Source organism: Oratosquilla oratoria, chromosome 8 (genome assembly GCF_046742065.1).
Source record: "Oratosquilla oratoria isolate Oo_2021 chromosome 8, ASM4674206v1, whole genome shotgun sequence".
In the NCBI taxonomy this organism is placed as follows: Eukaryota; Metazoa; Arthropoda; class Malacostraca; order Stomatopoda; family Squillidae; genus Oratosquilla; species Oratosquilla oratoria.
In genome coordinates, this window is record NC_134784.1 from 7,465,592 (window position 1) to 7,489,415 (window position 23,824).

General features: G+C 39.1%; 1 protein-coding gene across 1 annotated transcript; it reads left to right on the top strand.

Annotated features, from left to right (window-relative positions):
- The first annotated feature begins 2,108 nt into the window (after window positions 1-2,108).
- LOC143027567 (protein BCCIP homolog) lies at window positions 2,109-20,637 on the top strand. Its single transcript, XM_076188878.1, has 6 exons — window positions 2,109-2,309; window positions 11,347-11,499; window positions 14,069-14,182; window positions 14,428-14,615; window positions 15,281-15,446; window positions 20,417-20,637. Exons 1-6 carry the CDS (start codon window positions 2,208-2,210, stop codon window positions 20,585-20,587), a joined length of 894 nt encoding a protein of 297 aa, XP_076044993.1. The 5' UTR covers window positions 2,109-2,207; the 3' UTR covers window positions 20,588-20,637.
- The last annotated feature ends 3,187 nt before the right edge of the window (window positions 20,638-23,824 follow it).

Genomic DNA, 23,824 nt, shown 5'->3' on the forward strand with positions numbered 1-23,824 from the left:
CAGTACAGAGAAGAATGACCAAAATGATACATGGACTCAGAAATTTGCCTTGCGAAGAGAGGCTTAGGCATCTTAACTTACACTCTCTGGAAAGACGCAGAGTGCGGGGTGATCTAATATAGGTGTTCAAGTGGATCAAAGGCTTTAACAAGGGTGGTGCAAACAAGGACATCATATTAAAACAACAGGGCAGGACTCGCAGTAATGGTTATAAACTGGACAAATTTATATTTAAAAAGGAAATAGGCAAGAATTGGTTTACTAATAGGGTGGTCGACGAATGGAATAAACTTAGTAACCATATAGTAAGTGCTGAAACTATCAGTTGTTTTAAGAAACGATTAGACATCTTTATGGATGGGGATGACAGGTGGTGATAGATACGGAGCTGCCTAGTGTAGGCCAAGATCTAAGGATATAAGGTCTAACCACTTCCGACCGAATTTCGAGGGAGTTGGCGCAGCGGGCCCGTGAACGTCACCTGGCTGTTCAAAGTGGGGTTCGCGGGTCCTATAGCTGTCAGTTGAAGCTGGTGCGTCGTTCAGGAATGTCGTTGCCTTCGCTCGCACCGCTCCACGCAATTAGTTATATTCTGACAAATATTATATAATATATATATATAAATATATATAAGATATTATAGTTCCTATCTATATATATGAATATATAATATATATGATATATAATATATATATATATAATATATAAAATATTATAGTTCCTGTCTTCCTTGGCGTTTCACAGTTTTCTTCAGTGTTTCACAAAGAGAAAACGGACCCAGCCTAATGACGTCAGAAGCTGCGCACAATAATTCAAACGGTCTGACCTGTATATTTAGACCTTGGTGTAGGCCTTATGGTCTCTTGTAGTCTCCTTCATTCTTATGTTCTTATATAGATACAAAAATGGTAAGGGATGTACGGGTCTTCTCGAAGCAAAACTGGAGAGCTATTTCAGATAATTTGGGAACCGCTGACCAATTAAATGGGCCTGGGTATATTGCAAGGACGGTTACGAATAGAAGTGCAGAGGTAATAATCAAACTCTACCTAGCGTTAGTTAGACCCATCCTTGACTATGCGGTACAGTTCTGTTCTCCGTTTTACAGAATGGACATCAGTTCACTAGAATCAGTACAGGGGAGAATAATCAAAATGATACATGGGCTCAGAAATTTACCTCAAGAAGAGAGGCTTAGGCACCTTAACTTACACTCTCTGGAAAGACGCAGAGTGCGGGGTGATATAATAGAGGTGTTCAAGTGGATCAAAGGCTTCAACATTGGTGACGCAAACAAGTCCGTTATTTTAAGACAACAGGGCAGGACTCGCAGTAATGGATTTAAACTGGACAAATTTAGATTTAAGAAGGAAATAGAGAAGAATTGGTTTCCTAATAGGGTGGTCAACGAATGGAACAGTCTTAGTAACCGTGTAGTGACTGCTTAAACTATCGGTAGTTTTAAGAAACAGTTAGACAACTTTATGGATGGGGATGACAGGTGGTAATAGACATGGAACTGCCTAATGTAGCCCTCATGGTCTCTTGCTGTCTCCTTTATTCTTGTGTTCCTATGTATCTTTTAGGATTATTTGATCACCGGGCACGCCCGATCTGGTGACCGGGGACGGAGCCTGGTGACCGAATGTGCCCGACTTAACTTGGATAAGGAGCTGCCTAGTGTAGGCCTTTTAGGCCTTTTGTAGTCTCCCCAATTCTTATGTTCTTATGTAAGAAAAAAGATACCAGGCATGCTTCAATGAAAACATGATGGGAGAACATTCGGGGCTCATACATGAAAGTGATTTGTTGTATTCACGCAAATCAAGAAAATCTGTTAACGTTTAATCCTAAATTTTGGTTTCAGAAGTTTTAAAATAAAATATTGTGTCATTTGAATTTATGTTTTTTTTTTGTCCAAAAATTGTGAAAATGATTAAATTGAGCTTTTTGGGAAAATCATTCTAAAAATCACAAAAGCAAAGTTTGACAGACATATTGGACATTTTCTATTGTTTTGCAATTAAAAGAGTTGGGAAATAACACTTGCTTGTCAAAGACAAAAATCGTGTTACTTAGTGTAATAATTTATAATCGATGACAGATTTGCTAATTCATGCACCGCTTATAAACAGACAGACAGCGCGTGTTCATCGTCAACCGTGGATGTTAAATCCATAATAGAGAAGTAACGAAGAGTCGTAAAGATGTCCAGGCCTTTGAAAAAACCTCGTGCTGTTTTTCCTGAGGAGGAATATGTTTCAGAGAGTGATGAAGAAATGGAACAAGATGAAATGATAGGATCAAAGGTATGTCTAAATATTTTCATTAGAGTTCGGCTGAGATTCCTGCTGCAGTGCAGAGTAAGTGATTATCTCACAGTAGTCGAGTAGACTAGTCTTATGGAAGAGGCCAAACTCAGCCCTATGTTACTATGTATCCAGCTCTGGACTTTGAACTGAATAAGTGGTGGTATCAGTTTGAATGATATTGAATTTTAGTTCTATAATTATATAATAAATCTTGTTTACTCCATGTTAGCTAGGTCAATATTAAAATGGAATTCCTGATATTTGAGCTGAAGTAGTTCTCATGGGATGCAAAAAGTCGCTATGAGTATAATGCAATTTGAATTATCCATCTAGCTGTCTTAGTTCTCAAGATATTGCATTTTGAATGGAATTAAATCGGGGCTATTTTGTCCCCGGAAATCGGGCCGAAACGTGAGGTCTGACTAATTGCCGATCAAACGTAAACAAAGACGGTTTTTACCGACAGGCACAATTTTATATAAAAATTTAGCATATGGTTGCATTATTTGACCTATTTTCTTTAAGATGTGTGATTTCCATGTAACTTGATCATAGAATTACGTTTTTATCCTCTGCAAAATTACCCACCACAGCTATGAATACCGTCAAATTACATGAAAATCACACATTTTAAAGAAAATAGTTTGAATAATTCAACTATATGCAAGCTATTACACTAAAAACACAATAGTAATAAACTTATAGTGTAGTTTGATCCATACCACCAGTGATCATAGATAGCGGGCATGACGAATCGTAGCTGTGGTCCGTAATATTACGGAGGATAAAAACGTAACTTCTCTTTGATCAAATTACATGGAAATCACACATTTTAAAGAAAATAGTTCAAAAAATTCAACTATAAGTCTATTACACTAATAACATAATAGGGTAAAATTTTACTTTCGACCATTGTAGGAATATAGCAATACAAAATTAGATAGTAATTTTGTAAATTAAAATGTATGAACGTAATATGCAATTTTGTGTGCGGAAATGAAAATAAAATAAGTTGCTCAAACAGATTTCTTAAGTAACGAAGTCGTGTACTACGAATGGTATGCCATGTTTGTTATGGTAGATGCTGACGTCGGAGAAATGAAAGAACGATAAATTTGTCTAAACTAAACTAACCTAACTTAACCTAACCGGTAAAATTTTACTTTCGACAATTGGAGGAATATAGCCATACAAAAGCTGAGAGAGTGGTTGAAAAGCCCGCCAACGTCTCTCATGACAACGACGACGACAACCAGCCAGATGATATCTAATTTGCAGGTAATGATTTATTAAACACAGGTTAGGTTAGTTTAGTTTAGTTTAGACAAATTTATCGTCCTTTCATTTCTCCGACGTCGGCATCTACCGTAACAAACATGGCGTACCATTCGTCGTACACGACTTTGTTACTTAAGAAATCTGTTTTAGCAACTTTTTTATTTTCATTTCCGCACACAAAATTGCATATTTCGTTCATACATTTTAATTTACAAAATTACTATTTAATTTTGTATTGCTATATTCCTACAATGGTCGAAAGTAAAATTTTACCCATAATAGTAAGAAACTTAATAGAGTGAAGTTTGATCCATACCACCAGTGATAGATAAGTTGGCGGGATGGATGTTGATGTTGTTATCCGATAATCCGACCCGATAGAAAAAAACTAATTAAAACCACTGATTTTTCAGCTCTACCGGAACACACTGCCTTTATTTTGGTATTAGAATAATCCGCGATACTAGTAGTTTTTCTTTATTATGGTCAGTTGCCACAACCCTAAATTTGTTAGCTCATTTTTTACGTTGAAACATATACCAATTTTCGATTTCCTGCTGAATGTAGGCCGCCATGTTTATCTTATGTTTTTATTGACCGACATGTAACTGATGATGTGAATGTTTGAAATTTACTACGATCGTAGTAAATACACTCGCACAACATTTTTATTAATTAAATTTCCCGCGGTATGTAAATTTGGCCGTTTGAATGGCGTGCGCATAAAATGACGCGCTATTGTGCTCGTCATCGACGGTGGCGCCTCTGGTGGTGTTTGACCTACCTACTTGTTTACTCCATGATAGTCTGTTATACAATACTGTCCCCCCACACTTAGTAATGTCCTGTACCATTTCTCTGAATATACATTTCCTTTTTTGTTGAACCCTGTGGTAGGGGAGAATACTGCCACTGAGTGTTCCCATTTGAGTTGTAAAAGGTGACAAAAATAGGATAGGGATAGGACTAGGCATCTTACTCTCTGTAGCCCCAAAGGTAGCTAGGTCAAACACTGCTAGAGACGCCACTGTCGATTACGCCCGCCAATAGCCCATCATTTTATGCGCATGCCATTCAAATGGCCAAATTTACATATTGCGGGAAATTTATTACATAAAAATGTCACGTAAGTGTATTAACTACAATCGTAGTAAATTTCAACCAATCGCATCATCAGTTACATGTCGGTATATAAAACGTAAGATAAACATGGTGGCCTGCATTCAGCAGTAAATTGAATTTTTTTTTATGTTTCAACGTGAAAAATGAGCTAAAGAAACTCCATTAAAAGGCAACATATCCAAATTAAACAAAAACTGCTATTCTCCCAGATTATTCTAATACCAAAACCAGGGCAGGGTATTGCGGGAGAGCTGAGAAATTGAAGTACAATTTTTTTTTTTTTTTTTTTCTATCGGGTCGGATTATCGAATTATCGTAGCTGTGGTCTGTAATTTTGCAGAGGGTAAAAACATAACTTCTCTTTGATAAGATTACATGAAAATCACACATTTTAAAGAAAATAGGTTGAATAATGCAACCATATGCTAATTTTTTATATAAAATCGTGCATTTCAACAAAAACCGTCCTTGTTCGGGTTTGGTTAGCTATTAGTGAGTCGGATGGTATTCGTAGCTGTGGTCGGTAATTTTGCAGAGGATAAAAACTTAACTTCTCTTTGATCAAATTACATGGAAATCACACATTTTAAAGAAAACAGGTCGAATAATGCAACCATATACTAATTTTTAGTATTTTTTTAGTTTCATCCATGGGCGCAATATAGCAATAGAAAATTAATTATCAATTTTGTAAATTATGATGTATCAACATAATATGCAATTTTGTGGGCGGAAATGAAAATAAAAAAATACCTAGCTACAAGCAGATATGCTAATGAACGAAGTTGGTAGCATAGGATCAGGACGCCATTTTGTTGTCTGTCAATTGATGGCCTCGGTACTTCCAACAGTACCTCGCCAGGTACATTTTCTTGAAGGAATGTTATGGAGTGGAGATACGTGCATTCCTTCAAGGTGCAAGAACTTTGTATACCCTGCAAGCTAAGAGAATGGTTGAAAAGCCCGCCAACGTCTCTCATGATGACATTTAAGACTACGTACAAGTGGGCGAGCAGTCTTGAAGTCACCTGTGTTTTTACAGGCCCTGATTCGCGGTGTGACATTTAATTTGCAGGTAATGATTTATTAAACACAGGTACTGAAGTTTTAGTTTAGGTTAGACAAATTTATCATCCTTTCATTTCTTCGACGTCGGCATCTATCATAACAAACATGGCGAACCATTCATCCTGCACGACTTTGTTACTTATGAAATCTGTTTTAGCACCTTTTTTGTTTTTTATTTCTGCTCACAAAAGTGCATGTTACATTGATACATTATTATTTACAAAATTAATAATTAATTTTCTATTGCTATATTGCACCCATAGATGAAACTAAAAATTTACCTAATTTTTTATATAAAATTGTGCATTTGAGCTAAAACCATAATTGTTTGGGTTTGGTCGGCGGTTAGTGAGACCGCATGGTTTGGCCTGATTTTCTGGGACAAAATAGGCCTGATTTTGTACCATTCAAAATGCAATATCTCAGGAACTGGGACAGCTAGATGGATAATTCAAATTGCATTGTACTCACAGTGTCTTTCTGCATCCCATGAGAACTACTTCAGCTCAAATATACCAAAGGCTTTTTACCCCTGACATGGGGGCTAGCCAAAAAGAAAAGGCATAGAAATCACTCCCACCCATTTCATTTCCCATATATTCCACTCCCCTCCACCCTCCTCCCTCCTTCTTATCTTGGCACCTCCTGGATGACGGGTCATCCCTGCATCCTGTCCACTGCCCTGGGTCAGAAGCAGTGTCGCAAGACACAGCACATCCACAGCAAGGCCGCTTCATAAATTCGGCGACCCCCCTCTCCGTCCCCTCATGCAAGAAAGGAGAAGACGGGGAGAAATCCCTTCGGGCTGCGTCAAATTTTTTCTCATACATACTTCCTCACCCCCCATCCCCCACCCACTCCCCCTCCTGCATCACAGCATCATCTATACACAACCCTTCTCCATTCACCCCTATCTTCTGTCCTCTCCCATCCTTCCTCTACAGACATTCCTCTCTTTTGTAAAACCCCTTTCACCCCATCCATCCATCTCATCCTAGGACACCCCCTCATATTCACTCCTTCCACCTCCACCTTCCACACTTCTTTTACTAATCTTTCTTCACTCATTCTTTCCATGTGTCCAAACCATCCTAACACTCTTTCATCAACCCTATCTCCCAGCTCCCTTTCCACCCGTTCTCCTCAACTCCTCATTTCTCACTCTATCTAGCCTAGTAACCCCTATCATACTTCTCAGACATTTCATCTCAAACACATTCAAACTCCTTCTCTCTTCCTCTCTCATATTCCATGTTTCTGCCCTGTACATTGCTGTTGGCACAATCACTCCTTCATATAACCTCCTCTTAGCATCCATTCCCAGATGTCTATTTCTCATTACACTTTTTAATCCACCAAAAAAAATTTACTCGCCTCTCTCAATCTACATTCTACCTCCACCCCCTACTCCTCCCTTTCCTGTCACATCTGCATCCAAGTATCTGAAACTATCCACTTCCTCCAGTTTCTCACCCTTAATGCTCACTTCCATCCTTCTGTCACTCTCTCCCCTTGTACATCTCATCACCTTACTTTTGCCCACATTTATCTTCAGCTTCCTTCTTTCACACACCTTCTCAAACTCTGTCACTAACTTCCTTAATCCCTCCTCTGATCCTGCTACAAGCACAGTGTACCATAGGGTACATTTCTAAAAAGTTAAAGGCATAAGAGGGTCTTACACTATAATTTCCATTATACATGAATTTACATTTTTTGGGGGTGAAATGGTAATGGCCAATTATCCGACCATTACTTCATATAGTCTATGTCCTCATGAAGAAGCTTCATGTCATCCTGGGTTTTAATTTGGCTGTAGATTTTGGTGTTATCTGCATACAAGTGTATTTCACTTCCATTTTTTAATACTTCGGGGAGATCATTAATATAAAAGATGAGCAAAAAGGGTCTCATCACCCCAGAGGGACACCACTTTTCATATCATGCCATTCTGATTTTTGGCTGTTCACTATTACACATTGCTTTCTGGACTCCATGGAACCTCTGATCCACTTCAAACAGTTCTCTCTAATGTTTATTTAGTTTTTTTTTTTTTTTAAGTCTCCTATGTGGCTACCTTATTGAAGCCTTTCATAAAGTCACAGTAAATTATGTCCACTGCAACATTCTCAGTCAATATCTGAGTCCATCTGTCCAATATCTTTATTAGTTGAAGAACTGTAGATCTACTTGGCGAGAATCCAAATTCTAATTACCGCAGTAGTGATGGTTTCATTTTAGGATGAAAGTAGTTGAGGTAAAACTTGAATTTCTTAATTTAGGGACACAGACATGCATGATGGAATATATTATAGGGAAACAGTATGGATACAAAATTGTATAATTCTACAGAAATATCACGTACTGCATTTTAGAATATTTGGAATTATTTTAGTTGTGCACACCTATGCAATATAGCATTAGAAAATTAAATATTAATTTTGTAGATTAAAATACATGAACAAAGTATGCGATTTTCTTGGCGGAAATAATAACAAGATAACCTTGCTACAAGCATATCTACAAACAAGACCGCTAGGATACTGTACGGATGCCATGCTTGTCTGTCCAGTCCAGTAACTATCAGTTAGACAATGGCTTTCACATTGTGGACCGGGTATTCTCCAACTACAGGTGATGTTAATAAGTGCTGTTACAAAGACAGTAGGGCTTCCTTGGACTTTTTGAGAGAACACGGGGTTCTGCCATCATCTGTTTTAATTGCCCGAGGTACAATAATAATCAGGCCGTCAGCATCCGTGATTACAACGATGATCAGGATGATCTTTAGAATTTGAGGTACTGAATTACTAAGTATAGGTTAGGTAGGTTAGGTTAGGATAGAACAGATGAATTTATCATCCTTTCATTTCTTCAACCTTGGCATCTATCAAAACAAACATGGTGTATCATTTAACCATCGCGACTTCGTTTGATAGTAAATTGGTTTTAGCAACTTGTTTGTTATTGATTTCTGCCAAGAAAATTGCATATTATGCTGATGTATTATAATTTACAAATTTAATAATTGCTTTCCTATTGCTATATCGCATGGGTGTGCAGAACTAAAAAATTAACAAATATTTAATATCCAGACTGCAAACTATAAATCTATCATCTCCACCTCCTGACAGTGACTTATGTTCTTTACTCTTCAGTCTCGGAATTTATTGTTCGATCTTCCATTGAGTACCAGGCATGCCATTTCCCTTTTTTGCTCAAAGATCTGTTTTGGTAAATTTTTAGAAGTGCACACTTATGTGATATAGCAATAGAAAATAAAAAAATCATTTTGCAGATTATAGTACATCAATGTAATATATGTTTTTCTTAGCAGAAATCAATAACAGGAAAAGCTGCTAAAAGCGATACGCTAATGAAGGGCAACTGCTTGAGATGCAGTCTTTGTTTTGATAGGTGCAGAGTTCGAAGAAATTAAAGCATGATGAATTTGTCTAACATAACCTAACCTGCATTTAGTAATGCAGTACCTGTAATTCTAGAGGTTGTCAGGGATATTGATGGGCAGTTTTGGCATTGGGTGTAGAGGAATTTCACAGCTTGAAGAAAAATATGATATTCAGCTCCATAGCACTGTTTTAGAAATATGTAGTGTGGCGATGTCACTCGGAGTGGGAGAATACCTAACACACAATGTCAATACCATTGTTAAACTGACATTGACAGGAATGGACAGATGACAAAATGGCATCTTGAACCTATCATAGAGCTTTGTTTGGTAATGTAATTGGTTTTAGCAAGGTTTTTTGTTATTGATTTCTGCCAAGAAAAATGTATATTACATTGATGTATTAAGATTTACAAAATAATTAATTTTCTATTGCTATATCATGTAGGCGTGCACTTCTAAAAAAGGATTTGTTTTTTCTTGGGAAATTAATCTGTTGTCCAGGTTCTCCATTGCAGGAGGCCCATGGCCTTCAGAAATGTGGCAACAACCACAGGTTCAACCCATATGTCACATGGTGAAGAGATTATGTCCTCCTGTCTGAAAGGAGCAAATGGAGGGCAGTGTAGTTTAAAGTGTTCTGTGTGATGGTATATCTGGGATAATAAGAGTCTGTTACCAGGCTGACTCTGAGTTAGTATTGTCATACAGGGTAGTGAAATGACAATTCTTACTCATCGTGGAAGTGACTTCCATTGGGTTGATTTCTGTGGGAAGAGGGGAAGTATATAATTTTATGGTCTATAGTGGGGTGTTTGTTTTCTAATCTGAGTGTGCATGTGTTTTTGTAGGGATACCCTATATTTTGGCAGTACTGAGGGCAGGGGTATTATTTCTGCAGAGGTCGACCATATGTCTCATAATTTGGTAAAATTTTAGAAGTACACCCCATGTGATATATCATTAGAAAATTAAATATTAATTTTGTAAATTATAATGCATCAATTTTATATACATTTTTCTTGACAGAAATCAATAACAGAAAAAGTTGCTAAAAGCAATATGCTAACAAATGGAGCTGCAGGAACTGCTCGATACATCATTTTTGTTTTGATAAATGTGGAAGTCAAAGAAATTAAAGTGTGATAAATTTGTGTATTCTAACCTTACCAAACCTAAGTTAAACTACCTAACCTAACCTACCTAATGTGACCTAACCTGTATTTAGTAATGCAGTACCTGTAATTGTAGAGGTAATCATGGTCCTTGTTGTCATTGACCTCTGAATCTTTCAAAACAAAAATGGTGTCTCAAGGAGTTGCCGTGGCTGCATTTGTTTGTGAATCACTTTTAGCAACTTTTTCTGTTGTTAATTTCGGCCAAGAAAAATGTATATTACATAGATGTATTATAATTCACAAGATTATTAAATTTTCTAATGCTGTATCATGTAGGTGTGCACTTCTAAAATTATACCCAATTTTTTTTTTCTATTCTGGATCAACTTGCCTTATTAGTTACAGCAACTTTACATAAATGAAGATCTTGTATAAATGTATGATTATTGTAATATAAGTTTTCTCTGGCTATATTATGTAATATATATAATATACATGTGTTCATCTTGGTTATCAGATTCAGATGGGTGTATATCAGGGTCTGGCATGCAATAATGTGAAATTAGTTATTTATTATGGCAACACAACTTGCTCCCATACCCCACTACTGGTAGTGTTAGACATGGCAAAAGAAAGCACTAACTAACCACCAATAGTGTAAAATTGCTTCACCAGAACTGGAACAAGTTCAATATTGTATATCATCAAGTCTAAGGGATTATATTTTTCCATTAGGTAACTGTTAAAATTGAGAGAAGTCACTTTACAAAGCTGTGATCAGGAAGCAAGTCTCACATTTAGGATTTTATCTGTTAATTGATTGATTAATTATTTTTTGGTTTATTTCTTTATCATACAGACAGGAAGTATATGAAAACTTTGAATCAGAAATGGTATCCCTCCCTTCTATGCACTTGGATCTCCACTTTGTCCATTTGGGTGCCCTCAAGTATCCTTATGTGTACTTAGACAAACATGATCAACATATTGGCAGCAAGGCTTAATGATTGAAATATTTATTAGACAAAATTTCTTTCAGATCGATGTTGACTTTGAAGGATTTAGAGCTGAGGACAATGATTTTCATGGGATTAAGCAACTAATCCAAATGACATTTCGAGGACTGGATGTTGATTTATCTGGCATTGCTGACACCATCATTTCCCAGAATTATGTTGGATCAGTTATAAAGGTAAACTAAGTTTTCATTTATAATTGGGATATTGAGGTTACTGTAAAACAATTGGTAATAGCAAGTAGTGCATTGTAAATAAAACTGGCTATTATGCAGTGACATTGTATATTTTCTGTATTTTGACTTTTCAATAGTTGCAGTGGTACCTAAAATCAGAAGGATCAATTTACTGATTGTTTTTTGGACTATTGGTATGTGATCTCATTCATTTGAATGGGTGATTTCTTCTTAGTGAAAGCTCAAAGATTTGTGATCCTTTAGATGTAGTTATGTTTGCCAGATTTTTTTTTCACTTCATAAATACATATGTATATGTACAAATATATGAACAAATGTACATAAATACATACTACATGAAAATAACAGGAACACAGTTCTATGCTATAATCCTCAACAGCTCACACCCATCACACTAATCTTACAATAGAATGAAAAAAAATAACACATGATCAGTATAATATTCAAGCCAAACAACCTAGCACCTGTACCACACAAAACATTCACACAGAAACACATACACATTTTGATCACTAAACAAACCCTTCAAGACAAACCTTCAAACTCAAAGCTCAAACAACTCCCATCCCTAAGCCCCACCAAAGAATCAAACTAACATGCCTACACACAAGACACCATCTAGCATTAAAACAGTACTAACACAGAATAGGCATGGCCAAAGATTCAATCTGGCCCAGATGCACCCACTATACAGATGACACAGAACAACAAATACTATGATGTCCCATACTAATGATTCCTAGACAACAACACAGTATGTCTTCCCTGAGAAACTTGTGGACCTGCCTGGAGGCTGATGCCATTTACTTGAAGGCCACAGGCCTTTTGCAAGAGGAACCAGGAGGCAGTAGATTGATTGATTGATACATGCATACATAGATATATCAAAATGTCCTTTCTGCTTTATAAGGAAGGTGGCCAGCCAAGGCATGTACCCAACCTTTCAACACTCACACCCACTTGTTTTCTCTTTTATTTGAACTCCGTGTGGTTGTAGAGCCATCCCTATCCATTGTCCACTGCCCAGGTAAAAAAATATGGAACAATATACAGCATCTTCACAGCAAGGCCTGACATTAGAAGCTGGTTTACCCTCACCACTTCATTACATGGTGGCCCTCCCCTTCATCCAATTGCAAAAAACAGAGTAGATAAGAAGAAATCCCTATATGCTGTATCAATTTATCATCCATTTGCAACTATTCCCTAATCACACCCATTTCTTACTCTCTTCTCTCCCAACACAACAGATATTCTCCTTGTACCTAAGGCTCCATTCTTGGTCTTCCATTGAATTTTACTCCTTCCACCTCTACTTTCCATATTCTTTCTGCTAGTCTTTCTTCATGCATTATTTCCATATGCCCAAACCATACCAGTATTCTTTGATCAGCCTCATCTGCCTACTCTCTTTCCAACCCTGTTCTCATTTCTCACTAATCCATCCTCATTAATCCCCCAGTACACATCTTGAATACTTCATCTTGGACAAATTTCAACACCTCCTTTCAGTCTCGAAGAGGTCTTTGGTGGCTAATTCAGAGCATACTGTACATTCACCCTAAAACCCTCTTGCACCCATCCCACACCCCTTCCAAAATCCCATTCATTGTCCATCCCATCTTAGCTCCAACCCTCTTGCACCCATCCCACACCCCTTCCAAAATCCCTTTCAGTCTCGAAGAGGTCTTTGGTGGCATAATTCAGAGCATTCATTGTCCATCCCATCTTAGCTCCAACCCTCTTGCACCCATCCCACACCCCTTCCAAAATCCCATTCATTGTCCATCCCATCTTAGCTCCTCATGGATGAAAGGTCATTCCTGTTTCCCACCACTCTGCTTAGTTCAGAAGCAGTGCAGTATGACACAACACATCAACAGCAAGGCCTGGCAGCTGAAGCTGGTTTACCCGCACCACTTCATTATTACACGGTAATCACCCCCCCCCCTCATCCATTCAAGAAAAAAAAAAGTCCCTTTAGGCTGCATCATTACCTCATCCATTTACAACCATTCTTCATTCACTACTGTCTTTTGCAATCTTTCCTCCTTGCCTAACAAACTTTCCTCTTGGATCCAGTGCTCACTCCATCTATTTTTGCTTTCCACACACTTGCAAGTCTTTCTTTACTTGTTCTTTTTATATCCCTAGACCATCCCAGCATTCTTTGATCAACCCTATCTGTCCGCTCTCGTTCTGCCTCTGGTTCTTGCTGCATCTCCATAGTTCTCACACTATACATCTTTGTAACCTCCACCATACTACACTTGATTTCTAACATGTTTAAGTTGTTCCATTCTTTCCCTTCGAAATTCCAAGTCTATGCTCCATATAGTGCCATAGGGACAATCACTCCCTCATACAGTCTTCTATTTGTCTTCGTCCCTAGATGCCTATTTTTCATGACCCTTTTTATCCCCCCAGACAGTTACTTGCTTCTCTTCTTTTTCTTTTAATTTTGGTCAGTTTGAAATACATTAGGGATTAGGTTGAGACTTTGTTTTGATATAATACATGATATTACATGAAGACAAATCTTTTAAAGCAAGTCAGTGATGAGATGGATGAAGATGAAGAAGAAGAAGAAGAGGAAGCAGGAGAGGATGAGCTTCAACAAGTCTTTGGTGTTACCACAGTTATCAATCTTACATCACGGAAGGTTTGACTGATTTGTGTCCTGTGTATTGGGAAATATGATGCCTTACAACTTTTCTAAATTTGTATCAGTTGTGAATCATGAAAGACTCAGCTCACAAGGTTTTAGGTTTCATTTTGGCATGATTGGATGCTGTGAAAATATTTAAATTGTCATCAGTCTTGTATCTTCAGAGGTTTGGTACCTTATATAACTTTTGTCCATCCAAACTATTCATGAAATGAAGGAGTTCCATAACTTTATTCCAGGATGAAAGCTGCATATCTGGGTTGAGGTCAGCACTGGTGGAGAAGTCTGGGAGCAGTGGATCAGATGAGACTAATCGTCTGTTACGAGACATATTGGGCAATGAGAGCAAACATGTTGGACTGCTGCTTTCTGAGAGACTAGTGAATTTGCCACCACAGTTTGCTTTGCCCATATTTGAGAGTTTAGGGTAAGTTCTTTAGATAAAATTCATGTTTATCATCATCCAGGGTAAAATATGTATAGGATGGGATGATACAGGAATGTAAAGAGGAAATAGCCAAAGTCAAAAGACAGTTCCACTCCCATGCATGTCAACCCCACCTACTCCACTCCCATTCCACCCCTCCCTCCCCCTCTTATCTTGGCTCCTTCTGGATGATGGATCATCCTTGCATCTCACCCGCTGCCCTGGGTCAGAAGCAATGCAATAAGACACATCACATCCACAGCAAGGCCACTTCATTTAACCAGCCACCCCCCTCTGTCCCCTCTCTGTCCCCTCATGCAGAAACATTGAGGACAGGGAGAAATCCCTTCAGGCTGCATCAAAATATCATTTACACATAACCACTCCCACCCACTCCCTTCCATGCATCACAGCATCATCCATACACAATCATTCTCCATTCACCCCTATCTTCTACCTTTTCCCTTCCTTCCTCAACAGACATCCTCCTCTTGCTCAATCCCTTTACCCCATGCATCCATCTCATCTGCGGTCGCCCCCTCATGTTCACTCCATCCACTTCTGCCTTCCACACTTCATTTATTAATGTATCAGTGATGTTTATATTGATATCAGGATTGCATTAGTGTTTGTGCATCTCGATTTCATCTTCTTTCATTTCGTAGGGATGAAGTTGAAGAGGCTAAGACCAAAAAAATGCCCTATGACTTCACTTATCTCTTAATGATATGCAAGTTATATAAAATGGAGGGTAAGAAGAAAAAGAAACAAAAGCAGCCCAGCATTAACTTAGTCATGTGGAGCAACCCAGAGGAAGAGATCTTTGCAGAGGTAAATACTATCGATGCCAATTATTGTTTTTGGTGTAGCGGTAATTTCCTGGACCAAGTAATGCCTTGTAGCCACATAAGAACATTTTCTGTGTAATGCCACACATTTTTTCAGACAAATGTTGTGCAATTTTATTTCAGCAGACTAGGCAGCTTTATCCTGTTTTCCTTTATTTTATCAAACACAATATTTGATCATCAGAAACACTAATCACATTTTACAAATCATTCATAAGAACCACACTTGACTACACCTTCCTAGCATGGTTCCCTACAATCAAGAAAGCAAAAATAAACACCCTGCAAACTACTGAAAACAAACCAATAATAATAACAGGATGCATTAAAATAAGCTTGATAGAACATACACTCGGAAACCAAATTTCTCCCCATTGAGCAGCACATGAGAATTAACCACTTCAGTACGATGACGCCTATGTAGGAGTCACGAGGACTGAGTGAGTACATGAGGATGCCAGTGTCGGTGTCTTAATTATATATATATATTTTTTGTAGTTGTACACGAGTTAGCCCCGGATTCTGTGAACTGGTTTGATCACATTTTCTGTATTTATTATTACTCAATTCAGTTTTGAGTAATAATAAATACAGAAAATGTGATCAAACCAGGGAGGGGCAAGTGTGAGTTTGGGAGTGTAGTTGGGAGGTTCTCATGAGTGAAGAGGGGATGAGGGAGAGAAGGGGTGGCTATATTAGTAAGTGAAGAGATAGGTAAGCATGTAGTGGAGTGGAAGGAGGTTTCTTCAAGGTTGATGTGGATGAAGGTGAAGCTGGGAAGGGAGATGTGGGTTTTTGTAAGTGCTTATGGGCCTGGTAGAGAGAAAAGCGTAGAGGAAAGGGAGTCATTTTGGGTAGATTTAAATGAGTACATAGAGGGATTAGGGAGAAATGTCAATGTAGTTGTATTGGGAGACCTTAATGCTAGGGTAGGAAATGAAACAATAGACAGAGTGATTGGGAAGTATGGAGTTCCAGGTAAAAATCGTAGTGGAGAATTGATGGTAGAGATGTGTCTCAAAAGAGAGTTGATGATAGCAAATATAGTGTTTAGGAAGAAAGTGAAGCATAAGTACACATTGGAGAGAGTGGTGGATTGAAGGGTGGCAGATAGAGCATTAATGGACTATATAGTGGTGACCAGGAGTATGGTAGGAAGAGTTAAGGATGTACATGTTCTAAGGGGAGAGAGTGGGGGGAATATCAAATCATTTTCTGGTGGAAGGTAAATTGAAAGTGGAGAATAGTTGGAGAAAGAGGAAAAGGGCAGAAGGTAGAGAGGTACTTCGATTAAACTGCTTAAATGAGAAAGGAAAGGAGAAGGAGTATAAGAAACTGAGAGAGGAGTGGAACGGAATGAAGAATAGAGTAGAAGTAGGAGTGGAGGAGGAATGGGGATGGTTCAAGGAGGGAGTCATAAGGTGTGTAAAGATGGTATGTGGAACAAAGAGGGCAGGAGGAAACAGAAGAAAGGGTAGTGAATGGTGGGATGAGGAAGCAAAGAAGGCTGTAGAAGAGAAGAAGCAGGCTTTCATAGATTGGCTACAAATTAGGATGAGGGAATCGTATGAGAGGTACAAAGTAAAGAGAAGGGAAGTCAAGCATAAGATAAAGGAAACGAAGAGGACAGCAGATGTGAAATGGGCTAAGAGTATGACAGAAATAAAAAGTTGTTTTGGAAAGAAATTAAAGGAGGATAGGGAGGGAAAGGTAGTTGTAGTGGGTAGCGCTAAGAAAATGAGAGTGATGAGTGAGGAAAATGGAGGAGAAATAGGGAAAGATGAAGTGAAAGCAGCTGTTAAGATGATGAGAGCAGGTAAGGCACCTGGTCTGGATGGATGCCATGCAGAATGTCTGAAGAAAGGAGGTACAGTTATGGTGGACTGACTGGTGAGGTTATTTAATGTTTGTTTAAGAGAGGGTAGAGTGCCAGAGGACTGGAGGAGTGCCTGTATAGTTCCATTTTACAAGGGAAAGGGGGACAAGTGTGAGTGTAGTAGTTTCAGAGGGATCAGCTTGTTGAGTGTAGTTGGGAAGGCTTATGGGAGGGTCTTGATTGAGAGGGTTAGGAGAGGAACAGAGGGAGTAATTGGTGAGGAACAGTGGTTTTAGGACAGGTAGGGGTTGCGTAGATCAGATCTTTGTGGTAAGACAGATATGTGAGACAGCTATAGGAAAAGGTAAGGATGTTTTCTGGGCTTTTATGGATTTGGAAAAGGCTTATGACAGGGTAGACAGTAAGGTACTGTGGGAGGTATTGCATATATATGGGATAGGAAAGGTGTTAAGAGCAGTCAAAAGTTTTTACAAGAGTAGTAGAGCTTGTGTTAGGATTAGAAATGGAGAGAGAGAATGGTTTGAGGTAAAGGTGGGACTTTGTCAGGGATGTGTTATGTTGCCCTGGCTGTTCAATCTATACATGGATGGGGTGGTGCAAGAGGTGAATGCAAGGGTAGTGGGTCAGGAGTTGGAGATGGTTAAAGAAAATGGAGAAAAATGGGAGATAAGCCAGTTGTTGTTTGCTGATGACACTGCACTTGTAGCAGGATCAGAGGAGGGATTGAGGAAGTTAGTAACAGAGTTTGAGAAGGTGTGTGAAAGAAGGAAGCTGAAGACAAATGTGGGCAAAAGTAAGGTGTGTAAGGTGATGAAATGTGCAAGAGGAGAGAGTGGCAGCAGACTGGAAGTGAGTATTAAGGGAGAGAGACTGGAAGAAGTGGATAGTTTTAGATACTTGGGTGAGAATGTGACAGGATAGGGAGGAGTGGGGATGGATGTAGAATGTATATTGAGAGATGCGAGTAAGTGTCTTGGTGGATTAAAAAGTGTAATGAGAAATTGAGATTTGGGAATGGATGCTAAGAGGAGGTTATATGAAGGAGTGATTGTGCCAACAGCAAAGTACGGGGCAGAAACATGGAACATGAGAGAGGAAGAGAGGAGTTGGAATGTGTTTGAGATGAAATGTCTGAGAAGTATGATAGGGGTTACTAGGCTAGATAGCATGAGAAATGAGGAGGTGAGGAGGAGAACAGGGGTGGAAAGGGGGTTGGGATATAGGGTTGATGAAAGAATATTAGGATGGTTTGGACATATGGAAAGAATGAGTGAAGAAAGACTGGTAAAAAAGGTGTGGAAGGCAGAGGTGGAAGGAGTGAATGTGAGGGGGCATCCTAGGATGAGATGGATGGATGGGATAAAAGGGGCATTACAAGAGAGAGGAATGTCTGTTGAGGAAGGATGAGAGAGGGCAGAAGATATGAGTGAATGGAGAAGGGTTGTGTATGGATGATTCTGTGATGCATGAGGGGATTGGGGGGTGAGGGAGCATGTATGAGAAATAAATTAACGCAGCCCGAAGGGATTTCTCCCTGTCTTCTCCTTTTCTGCATGAGGGGACGGAGAGGGGGGGTTGCCGAATTAATGAAGCAGCCTTGCTGTGAATGCACTGTGTCTTGTGACACTGCTTTTGACCCAGGGCAGTGGACAGGATGCAAGGATGACCCATCATCCAGGAGGTGCCAAGATATGAGGGAGGGAAGAAGGTGGAAGGGAGTGGAGTATGTAGGGGATGGAATGGGTGGGAGTGGTTTCCATGCCTTTTTTTTTTGGCTACCTCCTGTGTAAGGGAGAAAAAAGCCTTTGGTATATGTATGTATGAATGTATTATTATTACTCAGAGTAAAAGAGAATGAGTAATACAGCAGTGACTTTATATTTTATAATGCAAGTAGTGTGATGCATCGTACATATAGCAGTCGATGCAGCATGCGAGAATTTGACTCATAATGAAGTGGTTAAAACAAAATACTATCTGTACCTTGCAACAATAAATCAATCAATCCATTGGCCATTTTGAGTCCACTGCTGAACAAAGGCTTCTTTCACATCAATCCATGATTCTCATTATTGCAACAAGCTCTGCCATCCAACTCTTGTAAAGTTATTTATTTCATCTCTCCACCTTCTCTCTAGTGTGCCTCTTACATACCTTTACTTGCATAGATTTTGTAGCGTCCACTTAGTAATGCACTTGCTCCATTACCTATCATTCTTTTGTACTTTCTTGCCCTATTACACTTCAAATTTTTTGCTGCCCCCACAATATCTTTCACTCCAATCTGCTCCTTTCAACCAACTTGCTCTTCTCCTGTCTGTATAAGGTGAATATTGTTTAGGGTTCTTGCATAGATTTGTGTTCCTGTCATTTTCATATGATGTTCTATTGGGAGTATTTTGGTTTCTGTATATAGGTGTCCTATAGGAATAATAGAATGGATATCTCCCCTGAAAAATCATTAATAATATTACTCGCTGAAATGAATTGCCCCAGATGCAACTGTCACACAGAAAGCATTAAATACCTGATCCTAGACTGTCTCACCCAAGTCCTGCCCAAATGACAAAACATTTATGGGATAGTCTGGTAGCTGTTGCCAGTTACCTGGGAGCCATGGGTCTCCTGCAATAGATTAATTATTTTCATATAATTTTCTTAACACTGTTGGGGGAGGGAGATGTACAGAGATTTTTGGGGGCGTAACCCCCCACCCTCCATAGCTCTCCATGGCTATGGGCCTGATAAAGACTATGAATTGTATTAAGAAAAAATGCTTATTTTTTTACTCATCTTGTTTTTCCAAACTAGATGCCCTGGAGTAAATGAAAAGATAATTTTGTGCAGGAATTTGTATTTGTGCAGAAATGAGCCCTAAATTATTTTATTTTATTTTATTTAGTTATTATTATTATTTTTTTTTTTGCATTGCTTTTGACCTAGGGCAGTGGGCGTTATGCATCCAGAAGGAGCCAAGAAAAGAGGGAAGGAGGGGTGGTGAATGGGAGTGAAGTATGTGGGGATGCCTTTTGACTTGAGCTACCTCCCATGTAAGGGGGAAAAAGCCCTTGGTATATGTATGTATGTATTTAATTATTTACTTTTTTCACATGCAGGAATGTCTTGCCAGCTTTGAGTATGAGGTGAAGGGTGACACTGGCCTTGGTGGTGACTGGGAGGAGGATGATGCCGAATACACTCCATATAGGCGAGTACTCCTATTGAAGGCAGACAAGGTGCCCAGTATAATACATAAAGTTAAACAAAATCTGGTTTCATGTTCATGAACAATGAAGATTATATATGTTGATTGTGAAGAAATTTATGGTTAAATTGAGATGTGTTTTTCATTATCCTAAATTCTGATGTGTACTTGAAATCACAACAATATGAGAAGTATATTTTAAGAAGTTCTAGGGGCAGGGGGGCCATCTGAAGGTTGCTGGTATTCTGGAAGAAAAACCAGGAGCAGTGAATTGAATGTAGCCTCTGAGTATGTGTTCCTTGCTTGCCTTCTGGATTATAGTTATATTTTAAGATGTTCTAGGGGTAGGGGGGGCATCTGAAGGTTCCTGGTATTCTGGAAGAAAAACCAGGAGCAGTGAATTTATTGTAGCCTCTGGGTATGTGTTCCTTGCTTGCCTTCTGGATGGTAGTTACTATTTTGTTTACTGCTGTATTTCGGGAAGGGTACTGGTTTATTTCAAACTATTCTCTGTAATTGGTGAGGAACAGTGTGGGTTTAGGAAAGGCAGGGGTTGCATGGATCAAATTTTTGTGATAAGATAGATATGTGAAAAAACTTTAGCAAAGGACAAGGATGTGTTTTGGGCCTTCATGGACTTGGAAAAGGCTTATGCCCTAGTGGACAGGAAGGCACAGTGGGAGGTTTTGCTGATATATGGGATTGGAGGAAAGTTGTTAAGGGCAATCAACATTTTTTATGAGTGTACTAGAGCCTGTGTTAGAATTAGAAATGGAAAAAGTGAGTGATTTGAGGTAATAGGTGGGACTGCCAGGGATGTGTCATGTAGTCATGGCTGTTCAATATGTACATGGATGGGGTGGTGCAGGAGGTAAATGAAAAGGTAATGGGCAGAGGATTGGAGATGGTTAAAGAAAATGGAGAAAAGTGGGAGGCGAGCCAGTTGTTGTTTGCTGATGACACCGATTGTGGCAGGATCAGAGAGGGGATTAAGGAAGTTAGTGACAGTTTAGGAGGGTGTGCAAGAGGAGAAAGTTGAAGGTAAAGTGAGTAAAAGTAAGGTGATGAGATGTACAAAGGGAGAGGATGGGAGCAAATTGGGGGTAAGTCATAAAGGATGCTGGAGGAAATGGATAGTTTTAGGTGTAATGCTGGGATTCCTGAGTCTATTGTATATGAATGTTTATAGGGTTAGGAGCACATAATGAATCTAATTAGATGTAGGCTGTAAGACATACCACCCTTCAGTGCCCCCCCCAAAAAAAAAAAAAAAAAAAAAAATTCCCAGGGGTGGGAACCACCTTTCCACCCTTACCACCTCTCCTGTGCCCCAAGCTGGGGGGTAGATAGTCTGGGTCCATGAAGATGGAACTAGAGATTGAGGAAACCTCCTTCCACTCCACTGCATGCTTTCCTATCTCTTCACTTACTAGTATAGCCATCCCTTCTCTCCCTTGTCCTCTCTTCACTCCTGAGAACCTCCCAACTACATTCCCAAGCTCACACTTGCCCCTCCCTTTCAACTTAGTTTCACTCAATGCCAACACATCCATCTTTCTTCTCACAAACATACTCCCTATCTCTTCCCTTTTACTCTCATCTGTACCACAACCACACACATTAAGAGACCCAAACCTTAGGGTACTGATTGGAAAACTCCTAGACCCTCTGTCTTCACTTTTTTTTAGGAATGTCCTTTTTGGGCTACAGAGAGAAGGATACCTAGTCCTATCCACATCCTGTTTTTCATCGCCTCATATGACTCAAATGGGAAGACTTGGTGGCAGTATTCTTTTCTCCTACCACAGTTTAGTTTATAAATGAAGAAAAGGAACTTTCACACAATGATGCAAATTTTTTATACCCCAGAGGAGGGATGCATGTAATGTCAGGATTCTGTTTTTTTTTTTTTTTTTAATGGTATATGTATGTTTATAAGATTAGGAGCACATAATAAGTCTAATTAGATGTTGGCCATAAAATGTACCACCCCTCTGGGGACTCCCCCCCCCCCCTAAAAAAAAAAAAGTGTATGACATTTCCCAGGAGCACCCCAGCTGCACCCTCGTGATATCTGGGAAAAGTGCATACCCAAAGCTGGAGGGTAGATAATCCAGGTCTGTAAAGATGGAACTAGAGATTGTATATTGACAAAAATTTCACATGAGTAACTGGGAAAAATGGGGTAGTCCAGCAACACGGGGAATGTGGAAGGATGGGAAAGTTCAATGTAACTCAATTGGAATGGCTGACAATGTACAAGGGATTAGCTGGGCAAAATCATAGTCAGGGGAAGTAATGAGAGGACGGTCTGGCTAGGCTTGAGCTGGTGGAGGCATAAGACATCATTCTAAGCCATAACACCCTTCACCTCAGAGGTGAATAATTAAGAAGTTGAATAATAGTGAATATTTGTAATATAATGAAATAATAATAGAAGAAATAGTAATATTTTGGTGGGGACATGGGAAGTGTCTCATTTTTTGTGAATATATATATTTGGTTAGTGTGGAGTGATTTCTATGCCATACCACCCTTCCATGCAGGTCCATACAGGGTGCCAAATGAAGGAGTGTTAGCCCAGTTGTGGCCTCTGGATGCCCACTGGTTAGCTGTGGATTAGGATACAGAGGGGAAGGAGTTCTGTGTGTGTCATATAAATAATTTTTTTTTTTATTACAGCTGGCAGATCACTACAGCATAATGACTCGCTTGTTAATCGAGTTACTCGCTTATCATTCACTTATGTGTGTGTATATATATATATATATATATATATATATATATATATATATATATATCCTTGTACCAAGTGCATTACATTCTTAGTTACACGAGCTACCAAAATTCTTTTACAAGTGTATTATCCCTAGAGTGGGGAAATGGTCCAATCGATGGAGTGGTTGGGAAGTGTGGAGTTCCAGGAAAGAATCGTAGTGGAGAGTTGATGGTGGAAATGTGTCTAGAAAGAGAGTTGATGATAGCAAATACAGTGTTTCGGAAGAAAGTCAAGCATAAGTACACATGGGAGAGGGTGGTGGAGGGAAGGGTGGTAGATAGAGCGCTAATGGATTATGTAGTGGTAAATAGGATTATGATAGGAAGAGTTAAGGATGTACATGTGCTAAGGGGAGAAGGTGGGGGAATATCAGATCATTTTTTGGTGGAAGGTAAGTTGAGAGTGGAGGATAGGTGGAGAAGGAGGAAAGGGACAAAAGGTAGGGAGGTTCTTAGAGTGAACTCCTTGAATGAAAAGGAAAAGGAGAAGGAGTACGAAAAGAAGCTGAAGGAGGAGTGGGAGGGAGTAAAGGATAGAGCA